The sequence below is a fragment of the Python bivittatus genome, unplaced genomic scaffold, assembly GCF_059951505.1.
Source record: "Python bivittatus isolate LINGU-HERP-01145 unplaced genomic scaffold, Pbiv_v1 ctg000020_np1212, whole genome shotgun sequence".
Classification (NCBI taxonomy): Eukaryota; Metazoa; Chordata; class Lepidosauria; order Squamata; family Pythonidae; genus Python; species Python bivittatus.
The window spans coordinates 119,822,713-119,839,787 of NW_028277030.1; the positions used below are offsets into that span (position 1 = coordinate 119,822,713).

Here is a 17,075-nt window from a genome sequence, read left to right on the forward strand (position 1 = left end):
TCTAACCAGTATCAGTTACAATGTCAGTTACAGTTCTAACCGGGTTACAGTTCTAACCAGATTCTTCACTACATGTTTCAACAAAAATATCTCTAGTTTAAAATCTATATGTTACTATATTCAACCATATGTAAATGTCTAATCTCTTAAAATATTTAGAATCAAATACAATTTTTAACTATATATCTCAGATTTATACTTTATTCCAGTGCTTGCATAATTTTGAGTTCACCCTTTTCATTCAATATCCCAAAATATCTAACTGTTTATTCCTTTTTCTATATTATTGGATAAGAGAAAGCAATAATAAATGTCCTTTCAAACATTCTGCTTTTTGAAGCTTCTGTCAGTTCCATCATTATTGTATTCCCATAGTTTTTCTTTAAACATCTGAAGTAGTTTCTTTCAATATTGTTTTACTTCTTCTTTTTGTGCATTCTTTTAGTACGATTTTCCATTATAATCTTGTATAATCTTTTTCTCACCCTCAGTGCCAAGAACAAGTCTGTCCCTCTTCATTTATCAGTTAATTAACCACAATAATTCTGTTTAATGTTTCTGATTTCTTGTACTATTTCTTCCTTTTCCATTGATCCCGTTTTATGTTTAAGTCCATTTTAGCTTTAGTATCTTTTTTTCTTTTTTTTTTTTGCGGGAATTTCTGCAGCTCTTCTTCCAGTTTTTTATAGTCATCCTCAATAGTTTAGAGATCTTTTTCTGCATTGTGTTTCTCGTATAGTTTATTATCTTGATAAACCTACATTGAGTCAAAGGATTCTTTATCTTTGTTCTTGCCAAAAATAAGAAAAAAAAAAGAAAAAAAAAGAAAAAAAAGAAAAAAAAGCAAGAGGAGAAAAAAAAAAAGAAGAGGAGGGAAAAGACTAAGTCTCTTTAAAAAAAAATCCAACTGAGGGGGGAATGGAGAGCAAAGCAGAGCTTCTAGCAGAAAGAAGAGCTACTGCCACTAATCAGGGCTCTTGTGACTAGCTCAAACTTTCCATCTTGATATTTTCAAAATCACTTTCAACTCCACTTTCTTGTTTATAGTTACGGATGGCACCTGTATAAACATGCACATCCCACTATCTTTTTAGAAAGCACAGGGTCCTTGAGCATGCGTCACAATAGAAGAAAAAAAGCACTATGTCGAGCCTCTAGATGGCAGTGCAACTTTCTTTCATTTACTTTCTCTTAACTCCACTTTCCCCATTTCAAAATCAAAAAGTATAAATTTCTTACAACAATAAAGAAATCTTAGTCAAAAAAAAGGCTTAAAATAAAAAGTTATTGAGTATTAAAAAGAAAAAGCCAATCCAGTTAAAAAAATTTTTTTTTTTAAGAGAAAAACATCTTGCCAAATCCACTAAAAAGGGAAAGTTGAAAAGAAAAAAAAAATTTCCCCCCTTTTTTTATAAGGCTCGATCTCGCCGCTTAATCCACTTTTCTTCACTTTTAAAAATCTCTTTAAGTTACTTAAGGTGTTCTCTAAGAATAGTTAAATAGTAAAAGTCCATCTCACCCAGCTGACACCCTTCTCTTCCTTCTTCCTTTGGAGCTGCCCCGGCTTTCGCAGCCATTTTGGCTGGCTCTCCTCCGCCGGCTTCAAGAGCTTCTCCCCGGATCAATCTGGGACTTGCGGCGTCCCTGAGATCCGCGGGACGTGCCCTTTGCGATCGCCATCTCTACGGGACGGCTTAGGTCCATCGGGACCGTCCGGGGGAGGAGATATCGGCTGCCATCCTGGGAGCCCAGGATCGCCCGCCGTATCGCCGCGACGCCAGCTCCGCCCTCCCGACTTGATTGTTATTGTTGTTATTATTTTTATTATTATCCTCTGTAAAACTAAGATAATCTACTGACAGAACCCAGATTTATCTTGTGACCTACTCATAAAATGAAAGACAAGATGTGTGGAACCATTTGACCTACTTCTGCCCAGGAGTTCTTATTTCAGTTACAGCCATGAGGTGCTTCCTTAAGGGCCTACAAGGGCCTTTATGTAATTGAGCAGTGAGTGAGGATGGTGCCATGATCAAAAGAGTAGACCTGTATTCTGAAGAAGGATTGAAGAGCATCTCTGGATTCACTGTAACCAAAATGAACAGTAGCCACATTACTTTCTACCAGAGAGAGGGAAAAAAGAAATGGGACTAGGAAAAACAACAGTATTGTGATTCTATATTTAGCCACAATTCTGTAGCGCTAATGTTGCATTCATCTTGGCCTGGCCTATAGACAATTATAGCGACATCTGTCACTATAGATCATTCCTATGCTTTAATATCTAAAAGGGTGAAATCTTTTAGATACAGATGAAATTTATCTTAGCATGAAGATAGGAAAAAGCCTTTTGCCTAACTCCTGCAAATTAAGTAACTGATAAAGCCAGAGGAAAAGAAGATGCTTAACAAAATAATGGATAATCCCTAGTATTTTTTTTTTAAATGACCCACTGAAATTAATTTTGACACAAGATGACAAGAAACATCTGCAGTCCAACTTTACTCTTTTCTTCCTTCTTGATTGCTTCTTCATCTCCCACATTGCCCAACTGTCTACAGAAAGACATCTGTAATTCCCCATTGCCCTACTTGGTGCCACTGACTTGATTGCGCTTGCAGTTTCAATTCTAACTTCCTTCCTTTATTTATGTTTGATTTCTGTGTGATGGAGGCTGGGATGATTCCATGAGAAACTAAAGCTGATTGAGCTGGATCTTCAGGAGAGAAGAATGAACGAAGATGCCATTCAGCCTACCTCTGTCATTGCTCATTTATGCTCTGGTCAGGAGCCAAAGTCTATCCCAAAAGAGTTTCTGTCATCCCCAGAGGACATTTGTACTCTTTGACCCTTTGGCAAAGTTTTGTCCCTTCTTTCTCAAGCATCAGACTCTTGACACGTCTTCTACATCAAGGGGACAGCAGGTGCAGTCCCTCAGCTTTCATTTTCAGGCAGCCTTCCAACAGCTTTACACAGATGACAGTGCAGAAGTGCCTAGATTCAACATAATCTTTTGAAATCTGTCTCTGGAAAATGGTTGACATATTAGGTAAAGTGAGGTAAAAGTTTTAGGGGGACAGTTCTGTGTCCAGCTAACTTGTGTTAACCCTAGTTCAAGCAGTGGTAATTACAGTAAGCATGCTAACTGCAACTCAGTATATTTAGGAAATACAAAGCCACTAAACATTTTATTAAGTCATAAAAAGCTTGGAATACTAGACTGTCAAAACTACAAAGAAATTCTAAGAACAATTTATTTTAATGGGAGAGTCATTTATCTGCATTCTGCTGATGAAGGTATCTTCACTCAGAAGATCCTGAAGTCAGTTTGCTACAATGGAACCACTAAAAAAATAAGCTTTAAAATCATAAAACTACCAATACCAAAAGCCACCTGCCCTAGTACTAGGAAAGAATGAATATGATGCCCCCATGTCCCCCACTCCAGATTTAGCAAAATAAAAAGACAAAAGTATTGGATTTGTTTTCTGCTTATCATCACATAACCATAATGGTGGGATTCATTTGGAAAATAATTCCACAGAGAAGGTGCTGTAGAAGAGAAGGCTCTGCATTTGGCTGACATATCTTTGAAAAAGTCCATTTGAAAAAGGCCCACCTGAGGTTATGGAATAAGACTGAGAAGAAGCGCATGTTTAATGGATAGATTCTTTAACCAGGACTGGGGAGATCTAGATTACAATCCTCTCTCAGGGCATGAAGTTGGCCTGATTTTGGAGCCACTTACACTTTCGAAACTAAAGAGATTCACATAATTTGTGTGGGGATAAAATGAGAGGACATTTTAAAAACCTAAATCCAGAAGAATCACATTCAGAGGAGGTATTCCCTAACTCAGTCACGACATTTTATTTCTGTTCTGATACTACCTGGAGGTTCTTTAAAAGAAAAGAGTGAATCATGATATCTGGTGCCATTGGAGAGATCAGTTTCTAAACACCCTGGAAATAAGGCAGGAAATCTTTTTTCAGTAAGATTTTTGAAGGAAAAGTCTTTTAAAATAAGACATGACATTCTTAAGGAAATGGCGTTTTGAAGACCCATATGGGACGGTTTTTATAGCTTTTTAAGAATCAGGAGCTCTCAACTATTCAGATGTACTGTTTGCAACAATGCTTACCCTAATGTATATTTTTGTTTGTTTTGCAGCTACCCTGAAAATCACACAAGATGACTTGCATCAGAAAGCACTTAAGACTTTAGAAAGGTGAGAAGAACATGGGGGGGGGGGGAGGAAACCAGATCCGAGTTGGCAGAAATTTGTTTTTACATTTTAATCTGAAACTCGTGCAACACTTCTAAATACGTTCACAGTTTTGAGGATTTCTTTTCCCAGATCTTGATTTTTAATGTTTACAAAGAATACCTTTCTGACAGCCAGAGGACATATTTCTGCCTACTGAACTGATCAGCATAGTTACTCCTTGTCTCTGAGCCAGCATGGAGGGTAGGAAGAGCTTCTTGGGAGGCAGGGGAGGGAGGGGGGTTGGCTTTTAGTGGCACACATTCTTAGACTCAGATGTAACATCTCCATTACTGTACTATTTAGATATAATTACCATCCTATATTACTCTTAAACTGCATGTATTTTTAGCCTTTGACCTTTTCCCACAAACTGTGGCTTGCTTCCTTGATAGCTTAAATTCAGCTTAGAAGTGGATCTTGGATGCTTTTGATATCCACCTTTAGCCAACAGGGGGTGTTGGGAGAATTCAATTAGCTCCTTGTGTCCTGAATTCCAGTACAGTACACGTATGCCTATCAGGTGCAGAATTTTGTGTTAGTATTAAAAGCATTACCTTGGCTGGAGATGAATGGTGGTTTTGGAAATAGTTGAGGCCATTTGAAACAGGCATAATTTCCCTGGGGTGAGTACAGAAGATCTACTTAAAATTTGTTCAAAGAAAGAATTTCAGAATTTCCAGTATAGAGAGTGGTATTTTTGCATCTATTTAGTTATGAAGTGGCCAAGGGTTATGTGAGTATCCTGGTTCTATATAATAAACTTTTCAGAAGTCTGAGCTTCCCTGGCTTCTTACTCTTCAATTAAATCTCCCAGAAGACATCATGAAGGAACTTCATTCACTGGGCTTTTCAGTGATCTGTCACTTTCATTGCTAAGGGAAGTTCTGCATTTGAGGAAAGGCAGGTTAGAAAGAAGGAAATGGAGTGACCAAAGATTGAACCTGGGATCTTCTTTGTGAAAGTCTATATTCTACCATTGAAAGGTGGCCCCCTCCCAATATTAGCATTTTGTTCCATCATGCACATAATTGATTTTGCACTAAGATATCATAATATATTCCTTTATAAAAATAATTCCTTGAGCATTTGTTTCCTTAATTTAAGACCTTATAAGACAGTAGTCTATTATTCAGCTTCCATAATCCCCAAAAGATAGATTCATCCAAAGCAACAGGAACTATTTGAATACATGAAGAAGCTTCCTGGTTTTGCTACCTGCTTAAGCTGTATAAAAAAGGAGCCATCAATCTCCTAACAGATTACAGTTGCATAGCTTGTTGGCTGTCCTGTGGTTTGATAGGACACCAATTGGGCAGGCATGTTGTGGATTTCTTTATGTCACTAATTAAACTAGGTACCATATTTTTAAAAGAGTGTCAACAAGCTGGAATCTGCTCAGACAGAATAAGCAAAAACAATGAGGAAAGGCTGGAGCATATTTAGCCTGGGACAAAGGCCATTAAGATGCGAGAGAAAACTATGTTCAAATATTTGAAAGTCAGTCACATAATTTTGACTAACCATTGGGCAGAATAGCTGAGCAATATAGGCCAACTGGCAATGGAAAAAACTGCCTCAGAAGATGGACTTTCCTACATGAAAAACATTTAAGCAGAGTCAGGATGTCTGCCTACCAGAGCCTCTGTAGCAGTCCATTCCTGCATTGTCAGAGGTTTGGACAAGCTGGTCTTTGAGTTTTCTCCCCTGGTTCTGTGGCTCTCAGTTTAATGGGCTAGTGTTTTACAGTACTGTATGCCAAGTGAGGCTATTTTGAGAGTTGGGTACAGCTAATTCCTTAGAGCCTGATACTGCAAAACAAAACAAAACAAAACCTGGATAGAGAGGACCAGGAACAATGGGAGAAACTATAGATCGTGGCAGTGTGTGTGGTTTGCATGCAGGACATCCTAAGTCCATACCTTGCATCCCCAGCTAGCAGACCTCTGCTTGAAGTGCTGGTGAACCAGTGCCAGCCTGATTAAACTAGAGGGGCTAGCCAAACAATTAATCTGACTTGACGTTTATTGAACCCAGTTTTGAATGGGAGAGAGCCTCAGTGGGCATGAGTTTTATCCCTAACTTCAGATCTGACTGGGGAAGTACTCTTGTGTGAAACCTTGGGGAACTGTTATCAGTTGGTTTAAAAAACTGTAGTTTGCTAAGGAGACCAATTATTTGGCAAAGTTTAAGGAATTTAATATGTTCCTAACAGCAACTGCATGCCTCCTGACTGTACTTTGCTGTTCTAATTAAGGACACAACAGAAGAGCACCATAGACATTCTCTTGACCTGCTCCATTATTCCAGGGATAATATAGGTGCTAGCGTCATCTCTAACCTACTAAGTGGCTGAAGCTCAGCATGCCTCAAACTACCTTCATTTCAGTCTTCAAACTCAAAGAGAGCCCTCTCGTGCCATATTGCTAGTAAATCCATTTGATGGAGGAATTAAAGGAGGAAGTCTTACCAATTGCTCAACACTTGTAGAATCTGCATTCTCCTTGGTTCCACAAAGGGATTTAAGAAATGACAAGAATTCTTTTTATTTGTGCTTTCTTCCTGATGGCCAGGCTTCCAATGTTAGAGAAAGGGGAATGTTCAGTATGATGGGTGTGTACATACATGTTTTGAATATCTGCCTTGTTTTTTTTCTTTTTCTTTTTAGGAAGCTGTAATTTGTTCTAAGAGCTTTGATGGGGATAATTAAAAAATTAAATTAGTATAATCTGTAGATAACACTCATCTGTTGGAGATTCTGAGGTCTGAACTAATAGCCTTGTTGTCTTGGGAACTATCTGTATTTTCAAAGCTTTAAGGCAAGAAAAACACAGGGATAGTTGGTCTCCTATGCAAAAAAACTCAAACAGCAAAGGAAAGCACAGCTTTTCATAATAGTTGTATACCATTAAGTCCAATAATCTAAGCCAAGAAGGAAACCTTTTTATAAAGTCTTAACAGGACAGAGAGAAAGGAAGGCTGAACCTGCCTCATGGGCAGAATATTCCCTAGGCTTGACTTGAAGGACAACATGCTTTTTGTACCTTCAGTAGTTGTATAAAAAAAGATAATTTTTGCAGATGTCATTTGTTTGTATAATGCTGCTCTAGGGTAGAAAAAAAATGCACCTGTTGACATTTCTTGCTTTACACAGTTGTTGAAAGCTGCAAACACTTGACCCTGTCATGAACCTAATAGTAATCAGTTCTTATTCATCCAGTTAAAAATTGGGTTTTTTTCAGATTTCTTAAATCAAACGTTCTCTTTAATATCAGGAGAGGAGTATCATAATATGAATGCACTCATTCCAAATTGCTCAGAGCAATATCATCAAAGGCATTTGAAGTTTTGAACTGCATTGCCTCCTTCTCTGTCTTAGTCAAAGATTTAATTCTGACTATAATTTGCCTGCCAATTGGCATCCAACTCATATATTATTGGAGGCCTGAGCTGAGCATCTCTCTGTTTAAAACATGAAGGACTGGAATATTTATACACATTTTCTACTAGCTGCTATCTTGAACTTGTTCAAGCCTGCCCAGCCTCACCCTTTCTTCCTTGTGGCATTTCCAGAGTTTATGTTTTTGTTACCAGGATACTATTGTAGCTTTAAAGACATATATTTATCATTCCAATGACAACTGCAGAGCCTCGTCTTTTGCTATTGTAGATTAAGGAAGTCTCCTCCCTCCTCACCACTTCTTGAGAACAACCTTATATTAGGACCAGAATCATAGCAAGAAAAAGAAATATTTATGTGAGGAACCAAAAATTATTTGCTATCAAATGGTCTTTGCATTGTAGCTCCACTTCTCTTTTTAACTGTGCTGGAGGGAGGGGTGATAGAGAACTCTGTATGACAGGCTGCTCATCCAAATCCAGTTTAAAATTACGATAAAAGAGGAAGATGGGGGTAAGGGCCTTGAAGCTGCTCTCTGAATCTGCTAAGGCAAAAAGTTTAGGACGGACATCTTGGACTCCTTGTCTTCAGTTTTGGCAGATTCACACAGAGAGAGACAGACTTTTCTCAGAACATGCTGTAGGTGCCTTCCATATCCAAGGCAAAGAACTGAGCAGCAAGAAGTATAGGAGGAAGACATTGAAACCCTGAGGCTAGTATGTCTACAGGCTGGATTGCTAGATAGTGCAATAGCTCTCTTTGTTATTAGGACTTCTTGTATCTCCAGTAAAAGTAAGATATTTATCTGAATTTTGTCCTTGATTCTCCTGCTGATAGCTCCAGCATGCTGGTTACTGTCTCTCAGCCCTAGGAAGGAGGCAATGGCAAACCACGTCCAAAATCTTGCCAAGAATGCTGCAGGGACTTGTCCAGACAGTAGTCAGGAGTCAACATTGACTTGAAGGCACACACACATGTAATGGTATGTGGGAATGACCTTGGGAGACAGAAGGAAGAGATGCTGCCTAAGGAACAACCAGATAAGAGAGGGCATATCCCACAGCTGCATAATGGGAGGAGAAAGAGACTCAGAAAAGACCCTTTCTAACTTCTCAGGTGGTAAAAGAGATGGCAGGAGATTTGTACTTTCAGACTTGCAAGATTCTTAATGTAGCCTTACAATAAAGTAGAATTAGGTCACCTGGTTGTGTTTCCTATCTGGTCTACATGGGAAGGCTGACACACACACACAAACAGCCCAAATAAGAGGAGCTGATTAGGAGGACTAAAGTTAGAAAATTAAAAAGAGTAGGTGCATTAGTAAAATGTGACTTGGAGAACATAGAACCTGAATCTAAGATCAAGATAAGGAATGCATTTAGTATGCTTAACTTAAGTAAAAGAGAATATGATGAGCTACAGAAAGAGATGGGAAATATTATGAAAACTGTAGTGGGAAAAAATATTGCCAACATTTCAAGGAAGAAAAGATCCAAGTGGCTTTCCCAACAAACTGTCATGGTAACTGGAAAAGACAGAAGAAAGCCTTGGACAAAATGAAGGACAAAGATGACCAAACATGGATTTCCAATGTCAAGCAAGAGAGCACAGGGAAAGGTATCTCAAGTCAAAACATCAGTAAATAGAATAATGTAACAAGAAAAGGGAAATGGGAGATATTGTTCACTGGAAAATGTATAGTTAAGGTGGAAATGAGTAAACTTCAAAGAGATCTGATGGAGAAAATGATGTTCAAAGAAGAAGGAAAAATTATACCGATCCCTTTACAAACAAGGTCATAGAATAACAAACATTTGTAGCAGAGAATATATTCAGGAACTGATTCTGCTAAAAGATAAGGCATGACAGGAAACATGTATACATACATACATACATACACATACATACCATCCAATCAAATCAACTTAAGATGGCTTACAAGAAACAAAAATGCAACCAGTTAAGCATAAAGATACGTTCCATTCCAATCTACCATAGAATCCACAGCTACAAATGTAAAAAACAGCACCAGGATAAAAAAGAGCAAAAAGCAAGGCCAAAAAAGTAACTTACCACCATCACAAGGGACTAAATGCTTCTCAGGAGAAAACTGTCTTCAAGGCCTTCTGAAAAATCAATAAGTAGCCAACCAGAGTTAAGCTGTTTCATGATATTGAGGCTACCATTGAGAAGGATGGGCTCCCATCTTGGTGACATTTGTTGTGTGGGGAGCCTAAGCATTTCTTCTGTGAAAGACCTCAGAGGGTGCACTGGTTTGAGTCAGAACAGCTGTTCCAAAAGGTAAGCAAGAGATGGGCCATGTAAGGTTTTACCATAGGTACCATCACTTTAAATTGGACCTAGAAGTCTATTAGTAATGAAGGCAGCAATTGCAACACAGGTGTTATATTGCTGAAACCACATACTCCCATCAGTAGCATACTCCCATCAGATCACATTCTGGACCAATTAAATTTCTAAATGGTGTTCAAAAGCAGTCCCTTTTAGAGCATATTACAGTCTAAACACATGGCAATCAGGACATGTCTCACTGTTATAAGGGTCTCCTTGTCCCCAAAGGGCCACAACTGGTGCACCAGCTAAGCTGGGCAAAGGCCACAGCTCACAGTTGGAGCTGTGAGTCCAGGAGAATCCCCAAATCACAGACCTGCTTCTTCAAGGGTAGTATGACTCCATCTAGAGCTAAACTAGGAATAGTGAAAAGGTGAGATTGTTTACTTAGGAACAGCACCTCTGTCTTACTGGGGTTCTGTTTGAGCTTCACAGCTTTTAAACAGCAAATAAAAACCTCCACTATAGCATCCCACAGCTATTGATGATGCCTCACCTCAAACCAGTTGAGATCTCACCTAAACTAACCAGTGGACTGGCTATCAAACATGAAAGTTGCAGGTGTGTACTAAATACCCATTGGACTCTTTAAATTTGCAGGAGCAGAGGCAGTTAATACCAAAAGCTTTATGCCAACAGATATAGGACTGTGTAATTGGATACATTCAGTATATACTACAGAAGAAAGATGCAACAGGTTGTGCAAATTACTGAACCATTGTCACACAATTTATCAAAGAAAGTTTTGCTTAAGTTCTTGTAAGAAGAATAGAGTACCTTATGGAGGAGAAATTGCCAGATGAACAGGCAAGTTTTGGAAAAGGAACAGAGAGATGTCATTAGATAGCTAATATAAAATGGATAATGGAGACAGCATGAGAATACAAGAAGAGTTCTCTTAGAGTAAGAGGTCATTATATGATTTATCTGCTGTATAAGAAGTTGGAAGTCATCCTTTTTGTAATTTTTCCTTTTTTCCCTTTTATTTTCCGTCACTTTTGTATTCTTTCTTTATTTCTAACTCTTGTTCTCTGCTTTTCTCCTTTATTATTAGTTCTTGTTTGCTTTTATCTTTATGCTTTTTATAACTTAATAAAGTTCTTATTTAAAAAAAGAGAATACAAGAAGAGTTTTATCTTTGTTTTATTAACTACAACAAAGACTGATTATTTAGATCATACTAGAACATGGACCATATTAAGGCTAATTGGTGTACTAGGACATTTGATTATTCTTCCATGGAATCTTTATAGTGAACAAGAAGCTACTGTAAAAACAGAATTTGGAGAAACAGAGTAGTTCCCAATAGAGAAAAGAAGGAAAGAAGGAAATATATTCTCCCACATCTCTTTAACTTATACAGCAATCATAAGTATGGCAGATTGGAAGACATGACAATTGGAATAATAATGTGAGATATGTTGGTGGCCATTTTGTTAACTAAAGCAAAAGAGACTTGGAAGAGTTCATTATGAAAATAAAAATGGACAGTGAAAAAAACAAGGTTAATGTTAAATATTAAGATGACAACTGTAATGCCAACAAACATGCTTAGTGAACTTAAAGCTGAAAAAGTGAAAAGTGCTAGACAGTTTTGTTTTGGGGGGAGTTTAAGAATATATCAAGATCGATGTTGTCCTGGAGGAAATTAATCTGAGGGAGGAAAACATTGATCAATTAGATAATGAAACATAAGTACATTTCAACAGCAACAAAAATCACAATAATTTAAACAGTTTCAGTGGCAGTGTGGAAGGTGAATATAGATAAAGGATGAAAGAAGATGCATACCCATACACACATACACACACATTATACAAAATTACCAAAAAAACCCTCCCAACTATCTAGAAAAAATCCACCTTTGAATTATGAGTTTGGAGACAATTACTTAGAGTACCATGGATTGCAATAAAAGCCAATCAATCAGTCCTGGACCACAGAAAAAGTGACTGTTCCCTTGAAATGATGATCAGTAAGCAGAAATTCACATACTTTTTCATACTTTTTAAAATTATCCTTGGCAAGGTTGAGGGAAGTACGGCTGGAAGCCAATGGATAAGTCTGATTGACAGGAACAAAGAGATTACCAGAATATCCTTGAAAGAGCTAAGCATTATTACTCCAGACAGGTCAAGATGGTAGACATTTATCCATGCAGTCACAGCACAAGAAATTGAACCTGACATTATAGCATCTAATTCACTAATATTCCTTTATTACAGAAGGATTTCATTCTTCTTCTTGAGATGTAGGCATCATGGTGGATAAATCCACCAACAGATCATAGCTATGACAGCTACATGGTACATCCATATATTGAGGCAGTGTGCCATTCAAGTCTAGTTGCAAAACCAATAAAATGGGGGACTTCAGATATTACCTATGAACTTTGCAGAAGATTAATTTTTGTGTGAAACAATTACAATTGTTCGATTGATCTATTGGGGGTCTTTTTTATGCTTTAATATTCAAGTGATACTTGTTATTTGTTTGTTTGTTCATCACACTGATATTTCCCCTTTCCTTTAAGACTTGTAAGCATCCATGAGCTCCCTGGTACCATCACATTTAATTCTCACAGCACATTTAATTGAATAACCATCCAACAGGACTGATACTGTATATATTTCAAAGAGCTTCATGGTTAAGTAGGCTCTTGAACCTGAATCTTCCTAGCCCTAGGCTAGAGTTTTAACCATGTACATTAATTGGCTCTCACATACCACAGTTGCCCCATGGCTGAATGGGTGCTGAAACTCAGTTCTTTGTGATCCAAATTTAAATGTTTTCTATTTTACCACATGGGCTTTTCAGATCAGATAACTTTTCTGATGCAATTTGTAAAGTTTTAACAAAGTATTACTATGTAATAGCCTCTCACATCACTAAAATGGGTGATACTACTTTGTAGTTGACTATAAGAGTTTTCACCTGTCCCTGAGTCTCCTTATTTAGGGTAGATAATGTTTGCAGTGCTGCATAAACTACATTAATATTTGTGTTTTACAGAGCTCATCACTTGGCACCTGAAGACCACCAAATTATCCTCTATATCTCATTGCAGCTGGCTCTTGTCAGGCAGGTAGGTATAAAGACAGGTGCCTTGAAAGAACAGAAAGAAATATTTCTATGGTGTACTGACATCTATAGCTACGGTATATGAGGTCATTTTCTTGGGACACAGATTTTTACACCTGTCTTTCTTCAGGGTGCTTTTTTACCCCTCATAGATTTGATTTATGAGCAGTCAGAAGGTGCTTCAATACTTTTTAGGTCCATTACTGCATGCTACTGTTTACATATTTTGCTAACTTTCTGAGTGCTTGAATTACAACTTTATTGAGACTCTTCTTGTGCATATTTACAGAAGATACACAATGACTAGAGAAGCTTCTAGGTGAGGGTGGGCAACCTGTGATCCTTCAGATATTGCTGGACTATAATTTCCACTATCCTCCACCATTGGTCATTCTTACTGAAGCTCCTAAGATTTGAAGTTCACTGTGTTGTTAGATCACACACTGCTCATTCCTGTGTTAGGATTTCAAGAATTATTGTAGGTTGTGGAACTGAATTAAAATGTAATTGGGACATGTTTGTTTTTTTCAAAATTATTCCAATTTCTACTTTATCAAACTCCATTCTTAGGCAGTTGTTTTAAAGCCATGCCAGTTTTCTTAAAAAGAGAGCTATGCTTGTTAAGGAAAGGTTTTTATTGAGCTAAATTTGGAAATGTCTTCTTCCTGTTGTTACTGGTCATTGGAAGGCTGTTTAATCTATCAGTTATATAGCTGGACAATGTTGCCAAATTGGTACTTTTCAGGTGTGTCAAATTTCAATAATCTCCAAGCCAGCATGGTTAAAATCAGGCAGATAAGAAGATCCAGCCTCAGTTCCACATAAGGCATGGGAGAATTATACCTACCTATTCATAAGCTACAACCTGTATTTTAAAGACAACCCAAATGAGGGGGAGGGGATGGGGATTATATATCAGCCAGAACAGTCTGGAGGCCCAGAATGCAGTTTAGGATAAGCCCCCCCCCCCCAATTATATTGTAAAAATCAATTGATGTTGACCCAAATCTTCTATGCCCATTCTGTTTTCCTTCATTTAACTGGATATAAATCTTTAAAGCATGCTTGAAATACAGTTTGTGGCTGCTAGCCGAGACATTTAAAATATTATGCTTTTGTCAGTGTAGCTCATAATAAACATTTTAATGCATTTAAATATCTTTAATAATCTAAAGTATCTAATGTATTCTCTTTTTGATTAACTGAAGCGTAAATGATACCATTAATGTATCTGGCAGATTATATGCCATGATTAAAGCTCTCATTAGCCAATTTGATGGCTACTGTCAAGGGTACTTCTTCCAAATTGAAAGGCGTTAGATTAGTAGAATTGTTCAGTTAATTCTTTGACTTCAGAGTAAGAGTTCAGAAATCATATATAGCAGAGGCTACCATCTTAAACAGTTTAATAGGGGGTTAGATAAATTCATATAGTTTCATTGGTAACATACTGTCTCCAAAATGAGAGGCTAAACGTCATCCATGAAAAACAACAGCTCAAGAAGGCATTTGGTCTCATGTCTCACATGTGGCCTTCCTCAAGACATTTGACAGGCACCATGAAAAACAAAGTTCTGGATCTGATGGAACTTTGTTTCGATCCAGGATAGATTTTTTTGTGTGTTCAGTTCATCAGGCAGCAAAGTTAACAGCATACCAATAGTTTTAATTTCTACATCAAACAAAGCAGTACTGATACAACAAATTCTAGTTCCCATCCTTGCTTCTCCTTGCAATCATATTGTTCACTCAAGTCCCCTTCTTGATAACTACAGAGGGAATGTACATGTTAGCTAATTACAATGATTAACTATCAAACAATAACTGATCCTACTCTAAGCAGTCCTAAAAGTACAAAAATATAATCAACTAAAAATCTAGCCAACGCTGCAGTCAGCAATGTCATAATGCACAAAACATCATGAAAATATTTACAGGAAAATAATATTAGCAATACATACATTTTCAGTCACTTTCCTTGCCCCACAAGCTCTCAAGAAGAGAAGAGAGGAGCCCACCTGGAAAAAGACCATTAATCTCAAATTCACCATGAACTGGTCCTGTCTTTGATGGACATCAACCTAGGTTTCTGCTGGGAGTTAATGGAAATCACTAGGATGAGTTAATGCAGCAGATATCAGTCAGTACTCTTGCTTCTCCATTCTGAGCCAGCTGTTGTTTCTGAATATTGATCAATATCAACCTCACTTAGAAAGCATTGTATTAGTCCACTTTGCATGTTAATGATGTGGTGGGCATTTCCTGACTGTGGACCATTTCACTACAGTAAGTATACAGTATAGAGAATTAGCAGGTGTAGTTTCTTTCTGGGGCACAGGAACAGCAGAAGAAAAGGAATTGCTCAGCAGCCATTTTTTAGCAAACATATCATACTATCCAAGTATTGCATGAGGTCACATTTTTGTCCCCAGCCCAGAAACATTTTCTTTTTCACAGTTCAGAGCTTATCACTGTGACATTAAATGATGTCTTGCATGCACAGACAGAATCCTCATATCATTTTACATCATCTCAAACATCATGGCTTCTGTATATTTTCAGTTCTTATATTCATCTCTGAGAGTTAATAACATGCTTTGCATTTCTATGTTGTGTTTTGTGTGTAATCCTCATAGCTACCAACTTGGGTCAGGGCCACTGTGTCAGAAGAAGTAAATTAAATTTCCCTGCTGTAATGTGGTCCTAGTAAAAATAACTCCTATCTGTGGGAAACTAGCATTTTTTCCTCTGCATTGCAAAGGTGGGAGAAAAGGTTAATCCAACTCACAATATACTGTACATTCCACAGTAGTCCTTCAGGCTTCCCCACAGCTTGGCCATGAATCATCAAATGTGGATCAAAGTGTATCAAGTGATAGGAAACCACTATGAACTACTCTTCAGTCATTATATACTGTATATTTGTGTCACTAAGGAGTTTCTTATTGATTTCCTATTCCTATTTATTTCCCAGTGCTGTGGATGCATAGATTGTTTAGACCTGGAAAAAGTGAGCCATACTTTAAGAACAGTGTTCAAAAACAACGTAACATGTTCTGTCATGCCAAATCACATGGTTTATCATCTTATTTTCCCAAAAGAAGGTGTATGCCACACAATAGTGAATTGAGCCTTGTGTTATTATCAAATTGATTTCATGTTAAATTAGCCTTTCCCAGAAGGTGACAGCTATGGCCAAGAGGTCTTCTGCACAATTCTATCTGGCATAAATTGGGAACCCCCACCCGGGATAGTGTTTGGATGTTTATTGTTCCCCAGTGGCCCTAGTCTTTGAGGGGGAGGGTATTGTTAGGTGCTCCTTTGTTATATTGTTTTATTATTTTAATCTACTTGCTGACGATTCCTAGAGTCCGGATTGGAGTGACATATAAGCATAAATAAATAAATAAATGAATGAATGAATAAATGAATAAATGAATAAAAGAACTCCAAGCCAGCAGGGCCTTGATTATTGGAGAATGGTAATGATCATCAAGTAAGTCTCTGAATAATCTTACCCTTTAAAAAGTTTCTGGGTCTGGTTATGGGCCTAGTTATAAAAGCATTTTGCTTCTTGATGTTCACTACTATAGAATTGCTTCTGCTCCATATGCTTAGTTTTTTGCAACTGTTGTTTCTACCATCTTTTCCTTCCCAAATGTAGCTAGATTTGGATATGATAGATGCCCATTCAAAATAAATAGTTGTACTTATTTTGGCAAAATTTCTTAAAGCAAATAATCCTTTGTTCCTAAAGGGCTTGCATGAGGGCCTGCTGATAGCAATAATTATTAGCAAAGACATCTCATGTTGGACTAGGAATGAAACAACCCAGGTTATTGTCTACCTCTAGCCATGGAAACTCTCTAGATTACTTTGGACCAGTCACTCACACTCAGTCAACCTATCTCTACACATGTTATGGGTGAAAATAGGAGGAGGGAGCACTATGTAATGCTACTTGGAGTTCCTGAATGA

At 37.6% G+C, this 17,075-nt stretch overlaps 1 protein-coding gene across 2 annotated transcripts in view; it reads left to right on the forward strand.

Annotated features, from left to right (window-relative positions):
- The window catches only part of TTC7A (tetratricopeptide repeat domain 7A), a 192,315-nt gene that overhangs the window by 78,181 nt on the left and 97,059 nt on the right, over positions 1–17,075 (forward strand). For both annotated transcript variants that reach the window (XM_088147914.1, XM_088147920.1), the window contains 2 exons: positions 4,171–4,228; positions 13,029–13,101. In XM_088147914.1, the coding sequence (XP_088004040.1) occupies positions 4,171–4,228; positions 13,029–13,101 (131 nt within the window). The remainder of the gene's footprint in view (positions 1–4,170; positions 4,229–13,028; positions 13,102–17,075) is intronic.